Below are 18,640 nucleotides of genomic sequence, written 5' to 3' on the forward strand. Positions count from 1 at the left end.
CCAATGTTCTTATATCTTGTAAATGGTTGAGATCCCCACCCCTAAACCATATATATTCCTGTTCGTCATGTAACGAACATTTGAATGACGTATAGGGTCAGTCCCCAGGGGTTCCCCCACCCCCCATTGTTCTAGTATCTTGTAAATGGTCGAGATCCCCACCCCTAAACCATATATATTCTGGTTTGTCATGCCAAGATGATTTGAATGATATACAAGGTTAGTCCCCAGGCATCACTAATGCATATTACTTTACTGGATCAAACCAATTTTCACTGGACATTGCCCAATGTCAGGCGACCCTGGGAATTACAAATTATGGGAGCTTCGTTTGGGAGACTTCGTAACAGCATCCTGTTACAATCATTTCTTGTTACTTTGTATTTTTATGATTAAAACGACGTTTTTTGTTAGCTTGATTTGAAGAAAAAAACTTTTTCACCCTATCATATACATAAGATTTTTTTTAGAAAATGACACCTGCTGAATCTAAGGATATTGCAAACTTTATTTCCACATCTGTACCTAGTGCTCAAATGTATAGCATTCTAAATGAAAACTGGAATCCACCTAGTTCTTTTCCTTTTCATAAACATGATAAACGTGAAATGTACGGATTAAAAAGATACTTCTAATATGCGTGGCTGCACTATTTCCCATGCATTGTCTATTCAACTTCACAGGACGGAATTTATTGCAAATTTTGCGTTTTGTTCGCTACTGACGACAATCCCGGACAGTTTGTTAAAAAAACACGTTCAGAATTGGGAAAAGCAAATGGTGAATGTTAGTCTCACAAACAAACAAAAAAATACCACTAAACAGCCTTATTAAGATCACAAAACTTTATCAACACACATGATAAGACGCGGCTAGTGGAATAGATGCAAGGGGTGATACAGCAATTACAAAACGGGTAGATACGATCTGTAATTAAATAATTAAACTAATCTAAAGAGTTTATTTAGAGTAACCATATGAGATGGCCGCGATTTAAACATTTTTAATATGGTAGTTGGAACAGATAACACCTAACCGTTCTGACAAAGCGGTAATTTCTTCGCCCGGGGATATGAATTTGACATTAATCTTCCTTCAGTAACTTTACAATACCCAGCCGTGTCATTTCTGTATATTGTACATGTAGATAGTACGTGTGATACATGTATATGTTACTGGGAATTTGTGAAATGGGCAAAGTCAAAATAAATGGTTCCTTGCATATAAAGCAATATTTATCAATCATGCTGATCATTTGATTGAATAAATTAATTTCAAATGATGTGGCTTGATGTGTAGAATATTCCTACAAAACATCTTTGGAAAATCTCAAGTAATAAAAAAATGACGTTAAAAAAAGATGCCAAAATAGTCAGGAGTGCAACACTTTTTTGTGACATTTTGAAAAAATACTTTTTTTTAAAGACACAGCAATTTGTTGAATGGAGGTATGTGCCTTAAATTCTTATTTGTTTTACAACTATTATGTCTTGGTGATGATTTTAGCTCAGAATGAAGCTTTTCCATTAAACCGTTTTGATACAGATATGTTTTGAAAAAAAGTTGTGTCCTGTCAGGAGTGCAACACAAAAATTAGTACAACTGAGTAATAGAATGATTTTTGCATAAATGACTTACACCTAAACATAAACAAAAGTCAATCCTGTAAAACAAATATGTCCTCTCCAGAATAAATACTTCATTTACCTGATTAGTGATATAAATAATGTGTGAGAGTCAAGTAAATAAGGCCTCCCTATATGTGTCAGGAGTGCAACTTTGAAGTTTAAAGACTCACACTTACAAAATACAAAAGCCAATGTATGGTTCTGTTTTATTTTTCAAAAGATACTATACTAGATACAAGATTGCACCTAAAGAGTAGCTTGATAGACGAGGAATTTTTCTTTTAGAATCATTTCTTTGATGTCAGGAGTGCAACAGTTTTGAAATGACATTTTCTTGGTCTTACATTTTAAGATAATCTCAGCTCCTAGTGACTTATTTGCATCTAAACATGTTTTCTAACTATTTAGGCTACATGTATGAGTTATAATAAATTACTAAAGGTGAATTTAAAAGCAGGACTTTGATCCAAGAATTATTGTTTGTCACAAGCAAAAATATCTGAATGACGAATTTTCTTTTTTTTTTCAAATTATGGAAGCTTATTGTCTTAAACTTTGTCTTTTGATTAGGAAATAACCATATTTCAATTTAAAAGTTTTATAATGGTTTCATGTAATACTTATTAAATTGTTATAATTGTTATAACAAACAATTAATTTTGTTGCACTCCTGACATGAATTTACCATAACAAGCCGTTTAGCACATTTTGAGTTCAATTTTAAGATCCAACCTTTGAATGAATGAAAGATGGGAAAGATGATTGTGAAACTGAACTTTAGAAGAAAATCAGACAGGCTAAGTGCATACAAACACATCATCAAAGTCGACAATAACTTCAACTTTGAAGAGTAGAAAATTGAGAAAAACACTGAAAGAAGATCCAAATATGAAGGACAAACTAGACAAATATTAACAAAGAAAGAACAAAAAAAAACAAAACAATGTAAAACTGAATTCAAAAGACTTAGACCAGAATTAAAACACATATGAGAAAATGAAAACAAAACAGAAAGTGGCAACAGAAGAGAAGAAGAAGATTGACACAAGCTGAAAAAGTTGCAAACCAGCAGAAAATTGTCCAGTCAAGTATATACGTAGCAAAAGAACAAAATGATGCAGACATAATACCTAGAGAAATCAGAAAGAGAATTGAAAGAATAAGACAATATTTTCCTGACCATCCCAAACCTTGGGCTGAAATAAATGAGCTCATCATATCCACAGCTACACCAAGGTGGTTGTCAGAGTTAATGAGAACTGATGGCAGCTGTGTGCAAGAAATTTATTAGTCTTGACCATGTTGAAGTATAAACAAAGTTGAGGATTCCCTAAAAGATCTGAAAACTGTTGAAAAGAAAATGGCATGATCAACGAGTCCCTAAGTTCTAAACTTATCAGGTAGCCTTCTTTTCTTTTTTGAAAATGCCAGTTTCTTTTTAACAGTTTCCAGATCAATTAAGGGTCTCTCACCTTTGTTTCCACTTTGGCTCCTATCTATTTCTTGCACACTTCCATCAGTACTGATTATTTCTTACAACTACTGCCTTGGTGTAGCTGTGGATATGATGTATTCAATTGTTTTAGGGCAAGGTTTGGGTTGGTCAGGAAGAATTTTCCCTATACTTTGTCTTCTCTTTCTGATTTCTCTAGATAGTGTATCTGCATCTGTACTTTTGCTTCTTGACTGGACATTTTTCTGTTGGTTTGCAACTTTTTTGGCTTGTGTCAATTTTCTTCTTCTCTTCTGTTGCCAATCTCTGTTTTGTTTTTTTTCATTTCTTCATCTGTGTTTTCGTCTTCAGGTCTAAGTCTTTGTAATTTAGTTTTACATTGTTTTCTTTTCTTTTCTTTGTTCTTTCTTTGCTTATATTTGTCTAGTGTGTCTTTAAGGTGGATCTTCTTTCAGAGTTTTTCTCAATTTTCTTCTCATCAAAGTCATAGTTGATGTTGACTTTGATGGTGTCTTTTGATCCCTTAGTCTGTCTGATTTTCTTCTCAAGTTAGTTCAGTTTCATCAACTGTCTTTCCCATCTTTCATTCATTCAAAGGTTGGATCTGCAAGATGAACTCCAAATGTGTGAGACTTTAATAAAATAAAAATATTGAATCTGTGCAAAACTGCTTGTTATGGTAAATTCATGTCAGGAGTTCAACACATTACTCCTGACATCAAAGAAATGGTTCTAAGAGAAAAATTCCTTGTCTCTCAGGCTACTCTTTAGGGCAATCTTGTATCTAGTATAGTATCTTTTGAAAAATAAAACAGAACCATATATTTGCTTTTGTATTTATTAGTGCGAGTCTTTAAACTTCAAAGTTGCACTCCGGACACTTAAAGGGAGGTCTTATTTACTTGACTATCACACATTATTTATATCAATAATCAGGTTAATAAAGTATTTATTCTGGAAAGGACACATCTTTTTATACTGGATTGACTTTTGTTTAAGTTAAGGTGTGATTTATTTTTTCAAAAATCATTCTATTCCTCAGTTGTACTTATTTGAGTGTTGCACTCCTGACAGGGCACAACTATTTTTCAAAACACATCTGTATCAAAACGGTTTAATGGACAAGCTTCATTTGTAGCTAAAGTCATCACTAAGACATAATAGTTGTAATATAAATTAGAATCAATTGCACATATCATCATATTACAAGTTGCTGTGTCTTTATAAAAAAATAAAAAATTCAAAATGTCAAGAAAAAGTGTTGCACTCCTGACAATTTTGGGATCTTTTTTTTAATCTCATTTTTTTAATACTTGAGATTTTCCAAAGATATTTTGCAGGATTATTCTACACATCAAGCCACAAAATTCAGCCCATTTACACATTGCAAAGACTGCCATTAAAAAAAAATAGTAGCAATATGTGATGAGACTTGAACTTATGTATACAATGGTATACACATATATATATATGTATGATATAGTTCAAAAATATTATTTAAATGAAATTAAAACGTTAAATCTGAAAGGTATATACACTTAATCTAGAAATCATGGGCTATTTTGATGATGTATAACTGTTTTGATATGATATATACTGAGTGTCAGGAGTGCAACAAAATAGGAGAAATAAAGTACCTTGTATAGGTAATAATTTTAAAAAATAATAGTAGTTCAGAAAAACTTTAAAAATTGCAGATCTCTTTTTAAGTTGTCAAACAACAATTCTGCTGATTATTTAATAGAATTTAGTTCATAGTTTGGTAACTTAACCCCATTTTAATAATAATGTGTCAGAAAAATCTATTTAAATATGATCTGAAGTGCATAAGATGCATAAGTTAAAATAGAAATAACATTCAAATGACAGAATTAGGTCTTTATAAACTAGCAATGATTACAAATTTTAAAAAATCATGAGTATATGTTCTAGTTTATGTATTTTTTGTTTGGTGTATAATATGTCAGGAGTGCAACAAAAACAGGGGAAATTTGATGTATTTTCTATTTGCTATATCTTCTTTATAAAAAGATTTATCAATCAATTTTGTGTTCTCAGTGAATTTGAAAAAGGGTTAATTCTAATATGGAGAAGTTTTTTTATCAACTAATTGATGAACTATTTTTTAATCAAAACTTTTTCAATCATCTTTAAATGAATTGATACAAAAAATAGTCAAAAACATAAAAAAAAAATTATAATCAAAGAGGAGATTAATAATCTATGCATCAAAAGTAATGTTTGGATCTCTGCAAACAATTGGGGTGAAAAAATTATAAATATTTGATAGTGTTCGTCTGAAATCATATTCCAAAAATGTATACTTGATTTAAATTTTTTTTATTGGTTTATGTCATTAAAGTTTCAGAACTTTTTTATTTCTTTATACTTTTTTATATCCTTTTGGATTCATGAACTTACATGTATATGTATCAAAATACATTAAAAGAAAATGCACTAAAACAATGTTGAAATTTGGTAAAAAAAAATAAATTTGGACCATTTATTTTGACTTTGCCCAAATCAGGGATTTTGTAAAATCACTGAAATTTCAGGGAATTTGTAAAATCACTGAACTGATTAGTAATTTTATAAAATCCCTGATTTTAACTAGTGATTTTACAAAATCCCTGAAATAATTAAGATTTTTTTTACAGATTCACTGAATTAAATTCAGGGAATTGGTAAAATAAATTCATTCATTTTTATTAAGAATTTCTGTGAAAAAAGCCTACAATTGTAACACTCAATAAGTTTGAGGTTAACCTAGCCTTTATTTTAATACTAAGTGAGCAGTTTGCATGCACTATACAACTGACATACTGTAGAAAAAGGCTCAGGTACAGATGTCTTTAAATCAAGAGCAAAAATACAAACAAAAATTACTTCAAATAATTGAGGTAAAATTAAAGTGCAACATATGGAACCGGGGAAAATATGATGAAATGTTGGAACATGTTGTCAATGAGCCGCAGAAAGAAGACAAAACAAGCTCTTATCACTACCTTGTTTGAAAGAAAGTTATTGTTTATTATATTTTTTCTGTAATTACTGTAAAAAATAAAACCAATTATATCTAATTTTAAAAATCAAATATAAAAACGGATCATTAGGTTGATTGCTGTCATAAAAGAAGAAAAACACATATGTTAGGTATAAGAAATTGAGTGGGTTAGGGTATGTGATCCAGTGGCAAATATTACATGCATTTTCAGAGCAAGAGCATCTTATTGCTGCATGAAAATTGATATATAAAAAGCAAATGAGTGTTGTATCATTAATTTGCTGTCTACAAAATAACATTTATATTCACAAAATAATAATAAAAAAAGACAACAGAAAATATAGGTAAGAATACTTTGTTTTTTACTTGCATGTTTATGAATAGGTTCTAACCAAGCAAAAATAAAAAAGTTTTACTTTGGTTGATTTGATACAGACATGCATCGAAAAGCAGGGCAATTATGTAACAATAGATGTCACCCAAACTTGCCATGCAAAAATAAGTAAATTTACAGTGGTCTAAATATCCGTTTATATGCCTTTTAGTCATTATCATTATACACTAGTTCTAGCTCATAGTGTTTATTAAACAACTATATTTCAAAATCATTAGTGATGATAACTCTATTTTTATATTAAGAAAAACACATTTCTAATATCAAGTTATACTTAATTGTAATCAGGGATTTTACAAAATCCCTAGCTCTATTTTCAGTGATTTTGTAAAATCCAAGACAATTTCAAAACCACTGAAACTGTTAGCGATTTTACAAAATCACTGATTAGTCCAGTGATTTTACAAAATCCCTGATTTTACAAATTCCCTGTAACATATATACACCAGAAATACCAATTCAAGTGAATTTTATCTTTAAGAGGACTCCATATCGGGTAACATTAAATATACATAAAAATAAAATTACAAATAAAATAAAATGATAATGATAAGTTCAAACGTTGATTTATTAAATGCACATAGTACGTATTTGTAAACTTATATTATTACTTTATTTAAAATTTTATTTTTCTCGTTGGGTTGTTGTCCATTTACGTTTACCCAATATTCTTTTTTTCGGTATTTGTATTTTTGTAAAAAAACGCTCAACAATCAATTTCACTAGAAATTTAACAAGAAAAATACTCATAAGTCATGAACATTAAAGTATAACTTGCTATCAATTTTTGTCGAAAAATTGTTTTTGTGCACTCATGACTCGAATATGCACACATGACGAATGTAAATATTCGTTGAACGGTTTTTTTTTCAGTTGTTATTTTGGAAAATTTTGATATTTAACTTCGAGAGGTATCTAATTTATTTTATAAAATATTGAGGGCACGTGCCACTGATTACACAACTATTAATCCGTGAATTATCCAATCAACAAAATTGATTGGATTATCCTTATTGCTTATGAATATTATATCATTTTTATTAAAACAGTGTTTTGAGTAAAATTAAATTACACACATTATACGTTATTTTTCAGTTGTTGCGGAATTGTTTCATGTTTACTTTATGCGTTGTTTATTTGTACAATTATGAAGAAAAAAATGCATTTTTCAGTTTCCTCGTATAATCTTTGTCTGTTACATGTATATATTTCTTGCATGTAGATACATAGTTCTCGTATCACACTGCACGAACGGAGTGTGATAAGAAAATGATTCGCGAAAAACTTAATTTTACTTATTAGAAAAATACCCAAATATGATAAATGACAGAAACTGAGAGGAAAACGGAGATTATCTAAATTCCTTCCAGGCTTTTAATTCTGGGCCCGTATGCATCATAAAATTGAGAATGGAAATGGGGAATGTGTCAAAGAGACAACAACCGGACCAAAGAGCTTCTTCGGTTAAAATTAGTTCATGTCCTACGATGAATGACGATACAAAACAAAATCTTGCTTCTTGAAAATTAAGGAGAAATGTTGATGAGAAATTCAAATCTTATTTCCTTTTTCAAACTCTGGTCGTTCGAGGAATTCATTATTGGACAAGAACGAGTTAATTGTAAATAGGGGAATAAATCTTACTTCATACAATTTGAAATTAAATCGTACTTTTTTTCACAAAAAGGCTATCGTAATAGAGATAATTAATAAAAAGATATTTCAGAATTTCACTCGTTCAAGAAATGTATTACTAGACAAGAAGTCTTCAACTTACCAGTTTATTGTGTCCCTGTTTAGCACATACCTAAATATCATTTGATCCCAAAATTGTCAACAACATTTGATTTGTCGTAGTAAATTCTATTGAGCACAAAACAAATCCAAACCAGATTTGAATTATATGGATATTCTTTTTTTGTCTTAAAGAAATATAAAGAAAAATAATAATTCACTTGTTTGACTTTGAAACACGGAGTTAATGCAATGTACTTTAAATTACATTTTGCACAAAATATCAATTTCATCCTAGAAATGAGAAACTCTTTCTTCGTAGAAATGTATGAAATAATTTACACTGGACATTAAACAACCGACAATCAACCAACTAAAATATATCCAAGGGATTATCATTATGCATGTATATGTATATAAATGCCGGATACCATAAAGATATATTGAACAATCAACAAAATATAAGTGCTGTCAAAAGAAAAATAATTGATTATCATTAGGATATCAAAATAATTCGCGTACAAAGTTTATAAATCGATCTATTTAACACACTATATCTATGTATTTAGAAGTCACAGTAAGCATTAAACTAATGCATGGCGAAAAATAAATATACGAAAACAATAGGTACAATGTGCAAATTATATTTAAAAAAATAACATTTAAGTTATAAAACTTATGACTTTAATTTAAGTATTTTTGATGGGATGTTGAAGTTTCCAGAACATAGAAAATACACAAGAAAACCTCTTATTATACTATCAAAATGTGCTTGTGGTACATTTAACTTTATATAATTGTTTAAGAATTTAGTTTATTCTTACTCATTCGGACATCTGTGTCCCTTGGTCTGAACAAGAAATTGCGAGGACATTATGCTGATCGGTTTACCTATAAATTGATTTTTCAACAGAATTTTATGTTTATAAAATTTTTAAACTTTAGTTTTTAAAGGCAGTGCTTTAATGCCTTTCTAGTTGCCGTGTTAATCTTTCTTTCCGCGATATCCAACTTATCTATGTGGGGGGTCATTAGGCTCCAAGTAGATCCGGAAAATGTTGATTCTCTCCTCTTCTTATTGTGATATAAAATGTTTTTTGTTTCATTTCATTTACATTGGGAAATAGAGAAACGATCATTGTGTTTTGTTAGTTTTAAAAACTTTTGATGTATTTGTATTTTACATTATAAGCAGTCAACCGATTGACAAACTAGAATTATTTGAATTCCGTGTGGAAAGAGGTCGGGTTAATTTCGAGTGTTATCTGCAATCTAGATGTTTATAAATCATTTCAGTCGTTGATATAATAATTAAAGGTCGACTGAACATGATTTATATTATACAATTCAAAGCGCATTTCTGTTAATGCACGCGAACCCGTCTAACGTTATTGTTATTTCGCAGTTATATAAAGTAGCAAATTATCATTCCTGAATAGGTGGCGCCGTGGTAGCCGATCCTGTTCTTCAACTTCCGGTTTCTGCACTGTGCAACTATTACAGTTGCATTTTTAATTAACGATGCCAAGTACTTGTTGTTGTGTACCTGGATGTCATTTAAGAGGAGGACATGCATTTCCAAATGACTTAAAAAGAAGGAAAAGTTGGATCAACGCTATGGCCCATACGCAGATTGGACGAGAACACGATGAAATCGTGGAGTCCATCTCAATCAGCTGTTGTTTGCAAGGCACATTTTACTGAAAAAGACTACGTGCAGGAAACTATTCATGGTAAAACTCTATTTTCTTTTTAAAATATATAGTTATATATGTAATCGCCATGCGAAATAACCAAAGTCTGTTTACAACCGCAATTATCGTTTTAGAATAAAAGGGGGTGGTTAATTCAAGACGTCATAATTTTTTGGATTACGATTCAATGTGATCTGTTTGAGATTTTTTGGTGCTTGCTACAAATATAATGATTTCTTACAAGAGGTATATCATACTGAGAATTATTTTAGCAGTAATTATGCTAATGTAGTAATGACAGGAATGCATAAGCTATGCCTCATAGACTTTCTTGAAAAATGTCAATGACAATGTTAACAGGAACAAAACAATGACATGCTCTCATCTATATTATAGTTATTTAGGTACAAACAATGTATGTTTGTTGCATACATCTCTCATTGTTTGTCCTTTGGATTTACATAACATACATTTTGATGTACATTGAATCAGGCTAACATATCTTTATCCAGATTGTAATGAATAAATCTCGTTAATATTTTGCCAGGTAGTATAAAGTATGCATTGCTAATGAAAGTTCATTTAATTATCAAAAAACTAATGTTTTATAACCTTTTTCAGGGTGCAAACTCACCATACAGAGACTTAAGTCTACTGCCATTCCCAGCCTATTTTCGTGGACCAAGCAAGAGACTGAATCGTCCGCAAAAAGAAAAATCAGGGCAGTTTCCTGTGAAAACAAAAGAACTAAACTTGATGAATATTGTAGTAGAAATCTAGAGGAAAGTTTTGATTGTAAAGTTGGTTTTCCTGAAGAAGTCATTCATACTGCAGACATGATTTATGACTGTCCACCACCAACTGCCGAGCTAATGTTGAGCTTCACAGATGGAATTACGCAAACACCATCAATGCCTATATTTTCAGCAGAGAATTTTGAAATGAAGACACGTGACACAGCCATGCATTTATATACCGGTTTAGAGTTGTAACTTGTATACTAAATTTTTATTTGTTTTGACCACACTTGGTCCAGCAGAACATTGTTTGAGATACATATATTTTCAAATTGATAGGGTGTCATTTGAAAATCAGTTTTTTTATGACTTTGATGAAATTGAGGCATTATACAACCAACTTTGAACTGTCTAGATTCTAGATTGAAACTAGTGTTAAGAATATTGTGTAAACATGGATTGTTTTTATGTCTAAACAGTGGCGTGAGGCTAACACTTGGCCATTTAGTGGTTTAGTCAGGTATTTTTCGCCATCCAACTTCAAATTAAAGTTTCCTACAACTTGGATTATTATTGACAGCACAGAATATCCCGTAATAAAACCTAAAGCTCCTAGAGTTAGGCAACCTTTTCATCATATAAAAACAGAAACACTGAAAATACTTGTTTGTTCGACTCCTGGTGGTTTAGTCAACTATGTCTCTAATGCATATGTTGGTTGTACCAGTGACTGTGAAATAGTTGAAAGATGTAGAATAGTTCAATTATGTGATCCAGGTGACAGTGTGATGGCAGACAAAGGTTTAAATGTGCATGATTTGTTTGCTCACTTTTTTCAAAAAAAGAAACAGAATTAGTTCCAAAACTCTTATACGGGATAGAAAAGTCTCCAATTAACACGTGCACATAGAGCTAATTATTGGACTTGGCAAAACATACAAAATTCTAATAAATCCTATGAATGGAACTGAAACAAAACTTTCATCTGAAATAACATTTAGTTGTTTTATGTTGTGTAATTTTAGAACTTGTTTTGTGCCAAAGGATGCATAAATAAAAGTGACGCAATGAAGTTTGTTCTGATTTATATATAAATATTATTTACAATTACATGCACATGTAAATTGTAATGCATATAAAAATAAGGAGATGTGGTATGATATTCAGTGAGTTTATCGAACCAAAGTGCATAAGAAATGGGTAAAGCAGTTACAGGTGTTACTGTCACCGTGCAATCTCCAACAATTAGAAAAACTTGTACCGTGTAAAAAATTTCAGAGATCTTACAACTAAGTTTTGTTGTCTCACCTTGACTTTGGTGAATTGTTTATATCTGTTGATGTAAATATAAAAAAGAAGATGTGGTATGATTGCCAATGAGACAACTCTCCACAAGAGACCAAATGACACAGAAATTAACAGCTATAGGTCACAGTACGGCCTTCAACAATGAGCAAAGCACATACCGCACAGTGAGCTATAAAAGGCACTGAAATGACAATGTAAAACAATTCAAACAAGAAAACTAACGGCCTAATTTATGTACAAAAAATGAACGAATAACAAATATGCAACACATAAACAAACGACAACCACTGAATTACAGGCTCCTGACTTGGGACAGGCACATACATGTACATACAGAATGTGGCGGGGTTAAACATGTTAGCGGGATCCCAACCCACCCCCTAACCTGGGACAGTGGTGTAACAGTACAATATAAGAATGAACTATAAAAATCAGTTGAAAGAGGCTTAACTCATCAGATGGATAAATACAAATACAAGTGGACGAGGCCGGGTAGTTGTACATCCAAACAACAAAAAGACACTTAAGTACAGATCTGAGAGTACTCGCATTTACTGACAGCTAGTTCAAAGCCACTAACAACTGATAAAACAATCTTGCATCTAAGACTAAATTATCAATCCGTAAGCTCCCTTTAGAATTTTATAAATTTTAGATTTTACATTTCTGAGTTATGGGGTTTTATTCATTAAAAAAGCGGGGATTTTCCAGTTTTTGGACAACAACTCAAAAATGTTTTAAGCAGTTCGCATGAAACTTTGGTGAATTATTTATAGCTATTGATGTAATCTCCCTATTGATTTTTATAAATTTCAAATATGACATTGAGAAGAAATTGAACTTTATTTGTTTATAGTCTGGCAACAGATTTATTAAGTATTGCGCCACAGCACAGTGTATTGCACAACAGCAAGAAATCTTTAATTGAATATAAATTCAATTCATATAATCGATTTCAAGTTCTGTGACTACATTTATTCAGAAACTATAATATGTCAAATATTTAATTACAATCCAAATTCAGACCTGTATCAAGCTTGAATATTGTGTCCATTTTTGCCCCAACTGTTCAGGGTTGGACCTCTGCAGGTGTATCCAGCTGCGCTCAGCGAATCAGTTTATTTCTTAATTAAGAACTCCTTTTTGTTGAGCCTCAACTTTTGTTGCAGAAAGCTCGACATAGGGATAGTGATCCGGCGGCGGCGTTGGCTAACTTCTTAAAAGCTTTATATTTTAGAAGGTGGAAGGTCCGGATGCTTCATACTTTGTATATGGATGCCTCATGTTACGAAGTTTCCGTCAGTCACATGTCCAATGTCCTTGACCTCATTTTCATGGTACAGTGACTACTTGAAAAAAAAGTCAATATTTTTTGTAATGTTAAATTCTCTCTTATTATAAGTAATAGGATAACTATATTTGGTATGTGCGTATCTTGCAAGGTCCTCATGCCCGTCAGACAGTTTTCACTTGATCTCGACCTCATTTCATGGATCAGTGAACAAGGTTAAGTTTTGGTGGTCAAGTCCATATCTCAGATACTATAAGCAATAGGTCTAGTATATTCGGTGTATGGAAGGACTGTAAGGTGTACATGTCCAACTGGCAGGTGTCATCTGACCTTGACCTCATTTTCATGGTTCAGTGGTTATAGTTAAGTTTTTGTGTTTTGGTCTGTTTTTCTTATACTGTATGCAATAGGTCTACTATATTTGGTGTATGGAATGATTGTAAGGTGTACATGTCTAGCTGGCAGGTGTCATCTGACCTTGACCTCATTTTCATGTTTCAGTGGTCAAAGTTAAGTTTATGAGTTTTGGTCTTTTTTCTAATACTATATGCAATAGTTCAACTGTATTTGGTATATGGAAATATTTTATGATCTATTTGTCAGTCACACAGGTTTTTTTTTTACCTTGACCTCATTTTCAAGGTCAGTTGCTCAGTTATAAGTTTTTGTGTTTTGGTCTGTTTTTCTTAAACTATAAGCAATAGGTCAACTATATTTGTTGTATGGAAGAATTGTTAGCTGTACATGCCTGCCTAGCATGGTTCATCTGACCTTGACCTCGTTTTCTTGGTTCATTGGTCAATGCTTAGTTTACTTGGTTAATGTTAAGTTTATGTGACAGTTGTAATAAAGCTTTATATTTAGGACTATCAACATAATATCAATGATTAGTAAAGAAGGCGAGACATTTCAGCATGTGCACTCTTGTTTCATTCATAAATGACTTTATACTTGGAAATATAATTTTGCTTGGAGTTATAGTTTCTAAAAAAAGTATTGTCATTGAAAGAGTTGACATGTTTCAATGTACATTTATTCTACATAGTTCTATGGTACCAAATCAAAAGTTTATATAAAAGAAAGAAGTCAAAGGTTTCCCATCATAGTTTAGTTACATACATTTTTTTTGTACCTGAGGTCGTTGAATATAGATCATTATATAAATAAGGAGATGTGTTATGATTTCCAATGAAACAACTATCATCCATACATTGTACTTACCAGTCACAAACCACATTTGCAAAGTTGAATAAAATACAGTTGATAACATTTACTTATTACTAAAAATAAAATGCCAAACAATTTTAAACAGTATTTGACTATAAACATAGATAAAAAAGGTACAAACTGGACATAATGCACTAGTTCATAAACAAGTGAGAACAATCGCCTTCATATAGTGCTCAGAATATGACATTCATAAAACTTGTTCAATATCATTAGAGAACTCTAAATCTTAAATACTGAAAGCCACCTCTGATAAGTACAATGTACTATGCAAGATAATGATATAAGTGGACTTAAAATACACACAACCTGTAATTAACTGCCTTTACAGCGCTTTCGCGCTTTGATTTGTTTGTGCAAACAGAATGGCCCTAAATCTAAATGTCATCGTCAGATGTATAATGGAAGGCGCTAAACATTTTAGAATATATACCACCTGCTGGTTATTTTTTTACCTGGACACAGATCTTATTACGTAACAAGTACGAATGTAAAACTATCGATATGGTTTAGTCAGTAGAATATACACGGTATCACTGGACTGGGATTTTTAAGATATTTTGATCTGACAATGTATGTAAATTTATTTGTGCTTTATGTAAACAAATTCTTTTAAAATGTGTTGACTTGGCGCATATATATATATATATATATATATATATATATATATTCAAAATCGGAGAACTGATTTCCAATTATAGACCAATCACATTATTATCAGCAGTAGGCATATATTTAAAAAAAATGTACTTAAAAACGTATTTAATCACTTAATTAGTTATAATATTTCAAATAGACAAGAAAGCGTTTTTTTAAAGTTTATATTTGCCTTTTGAGAATACTAATGCAGGAGTGCACAAGGCTCTGTATTAGGTCCCCTACTGTGATAATTCCTTATTAATGTAAATGACATAGCTTGTAATTTGATAAGTCTAACTGGATTGTGTGCTGATGAAACATCCCTTTCTTATTTAAGTAATAGTCCTTACACGATAGAAGATGTCTTAAATAGCGACTTAGAACAAATCTCAGCATGGTCTAAAGATTGGCTTATTGATTTTAATCCTAACAAGACAAATGCTATGCTATTCTCCTGTAGTTCTTGCTCAGATGATATTAAAATAGAACTTCAAATTAGATATTAATTTATCCTGACTTGTTTTAAATAAATTACCATCCTATCTTTTCTTTTTGGCAAGTTGCCCATCCTGCCTTTTTTTTCAAAACTCCTGTCATGCCTTTTTCAAATTTCACTCTAGCCTCCCCCCCCTAAAAATCAAATCTTAGCTCCCTTATTTTGAATCAGTTTTTCGCCGACAATAAAGTACAAACTAGCAGTAGTGGCAGTTTGACATTCCTTCATAAAATGAGCTGCGTGTCGACTTACTTTTAGATATGCTTATTGTGAATTATAGTTAAAACTTATAAATTTCATTCTTCTGAAAACGTAGTTTCAAACATTAAAATGTTGTGAAGACTAGTACACTGTGTGTGTCCATGTAGCCGTGAGATATGGGACTACGTATTTTCACGTCAGACAAACTTCTTCGTTCATGTGACTTCATATTCGATTAAGTAATTTGAAAAGGGAATTGAATGCCCATCGATTGATAAGTGGGTACAGTAGATAAAAATAAAATTAGTCCATTCGATCATTCTTAAGCTCATGTATAAACTTATATGTTAATTCATTATTGTGCACTGTTCAATATAGTCAACAGGGAATGCAACTTGCTGAAAGTCACAAATGATAGCTGAAATATATCATGAAACAATTACCCTTATGATATTTCATTTGACTTCTCGGGTCTTCATGAAACAAAGAAGTAATTCGTATAAGAAATGTCTAAATTAATAAGTTCTACATTGCATTTAAAAAATCCATCACAAGAATATTGTATAATTAGAAATCATCGCCCGCTGTTGGAAGTTCAATTTCGCCATTTTTCGTGCTTGTCATGAGAAGATATTCAGGGGTTTTGATTATTTAACTCATTGAATCAAATAACGAACATATCTCATCTCAACCTGAGAAAGTGTGGCTCATTTACCTCTATCAATGTTTATCGTTTATAAGATGTTGTACGTTCAATGCTATTTATAAACGCAGAGTAAAATTGTAAATGTTTGGTATACAAATTTTATATTATTCATCTTAAAAAAAATCAGAAGATAATGGGAAATATCAAAGAATCATGATGTAAATTTAAAGACAAGAAGAAAACCCAACACATTTTTTTATTAAAATTGAAAATCCAACTGATTAAAAGTCGTATTGACCTCTACAATTCTATACACATAAAACGAGTACTTATAGTATCTCAAAATGTACAAAAAGAGCCCGTTTTATAAACGCGCACTGGACACAATGGTTATATTTCTATTTAGACTTTCCATATTTCATCAACCGTTTGTGAGCTATTTTTGAAAATTACGAATCCGTGGCTTGATTGCACATTTAATGCAAAATACATTGACTTTATTTTTGTTTTGTTAAGAAAATAAAATACGCAGTTACTTGTGTGTAAAATAATTTAAATGGAAGCTTTCTGAAGGTATTTGATAGGACGTACGCCAATTCATGAGGGCGTGACAAATTGTCACGAATGTCCAGTCAGCTTTTATGTTGTACAAAGTTTGACGTGCGTTGATGTTTGAACAGTGTAAATGACATTGTTTATTGTAAATTTTACGGACGCCATTACGAGTTGGTTGACCGTTATGGAATAATCGTTTCACAGATGATATTGGATATGTTCCTTATGTCGTAACTACAATCCACTTCCCTTTTCACTACGAATGTGACCTACCAAATTAGACTATTTACCGGGTTTGTAATAACATGTGCAACACAACGAGTGCCACATGTGGAGCAGGACCTGCTTACCCTTCCAGGGCACCTGAGATCACACCCGGTTTTTGGTGGGGTTTGTGTTGCTTAGTCTTTAGCTTTCTATGTTGTGCCTTTTGTATTATTATTTGTCTGTTTGTCTTTTTATTTATTAGCCCTGGCGTAGTCATTTTATTTTCGACTTAGGAGTTTGACTGCCCCTCTGTCATAGTATTATGACATTGTCTTTTAACATGAAATAAAATTGAAAATGGAAATGGGGAATGTGTCAAAGAGACAACAACCCGACCATAGAGCAAGCAACAGCCGAAGGCCACCAATGGGTCTCCAATGCAGCGAGCAACTCTCGCACCCGGAGGCGTCCTTCAGCTGGCCCCTAAACAAATAAGTATACTAGTTCAGTGATAGTGGACGTCATAATAAACTCCGAATTATACACAAGAAACTAAAATTAAAAATCATACAAGACTAACAAAGGCCATGCAGAGGCTCCTGACTTGGGACAGGCGTAAAATTGCGACGGGGTTAAACATGTTTTTTGAGATCTCAACCCCCCCCTATACCTCTAGCCAATGTAGAAAAAACAAACGTATAACAGTACGCACAGTAAAACTCAGTTTAAGAGAAGTCCGAGTCAGATGTCAGAATAGGAAACAAAAGGAAATAAACAAAATGACAATAATACATAAATAACAACAGACTACTAGCAGTTACTGACATGCCAGCTCCAGACCTCAATTAAACTGATTGAAAGATTATGTCTTCATCATATGAATATCAGGCACAATACCTCCTGTTAGGGGTTTAGTATTATACTATCATGAAATATATGAGAAGAACATAACCCGTGTCATGCCAACAACTGGTTTTAGAATAAATGTGTTTAATTCCGATGCAAAGACCCTATAAGTGAATCAATACTAAAGCTGAAATATGCAATCTTTAATGACCTGACAACAGTATCGTACCTATATCCCTTCTTAATAAGGCTATTTACTGTACTGTTGTGACTGTTATCCTGATTCAAAACTTAATTGATTTTGAAAAAGTACTTTGCAACCGCTGAGAAGACGTTGGGTGTATTTTATATTTGTCATTTCGGAGCCTTTTATATCTTACTATGCTGTATAGATTTTGCTCATTGTTAAAGGCCGTACAGTGACCTTTAATTGGTCATTCTAAGTTATCCAGTCTCTGGTTAAATTCTCTCATTAGACTTTATCCCATCATAGATGATCATGTGTAATTAAAAAAAGACAACTACATTATCGTTTCTCGTATACATATCTATTAAATATAATAATGAAAACTTTAGTAAG

At 31.8% G+C, this 18,640-nt stretch overlaps 2 protein-coding genes across 2 annotated transcripts in view; both read left to right on the forward strand.

The window, feature by feature from the left end:
• The window catches only part of LOC127704151 (rho GTPase-activating protein 190-like), a 253,363-nt gene that overhangs the window by 26,291 nt on the left and 208,432 nt on the right, over window positions 1-18,640 (forward strand). The gene's annotated exons all lie outside the window — the stretch shown is intronic.
• LOC127704163 (uncharacterized) lies at window positions 9,586-11,254 on the forward strand. Its single transcript, XM_052208063.1, has 2 exons — window positions 9,586-9,946; window positions 10,529-11,254. The coding sequence occupies exons 1-2, from the start codon at window positions 9,862-9,864 to the stop codon at window positions 10,897-10,899; spliced, it is 456 nt and encodes a 151-aa protein (XP_052064023.1). The 5' UTR covers window positions 9,586-9,861; the 3' UTR covers window positions 10,900-11,254.

Source organism: Mytilus californianus, unplaced genomic scaffold (genome assembly GCF_021869535.1).
Source record: "Mytilus californianus isolate M0D057914Y unplaced genomic scaffold, xbMytCali1.0.p SCAF_6, whole genome shotgun sequence".
Classification (NCBI taxonomy): Eukaryota; Metazoa; Mollusca; class Bivalvia; order Mytilida; family Mytilidae; genus Mytilus; species Mytilus californianus.

Excerpts from the sequence above, each read along its gene's own strand:
- LOC127704163 (XM_052208063.1), top strand. The coding sequence starts at position 9,862 with ATGAAATCGTGGAGTCCATCTCAATCAGCTGTTGTTTGCAAGGCACAT. Across the intron at positions 9,947-10,528 it reads CGTGCAGGAAACTATTCATG|GGTGCAAACTCACCATACAG; the intron begins GTAAAACTCTAT and ends AACCTTTTTCAG.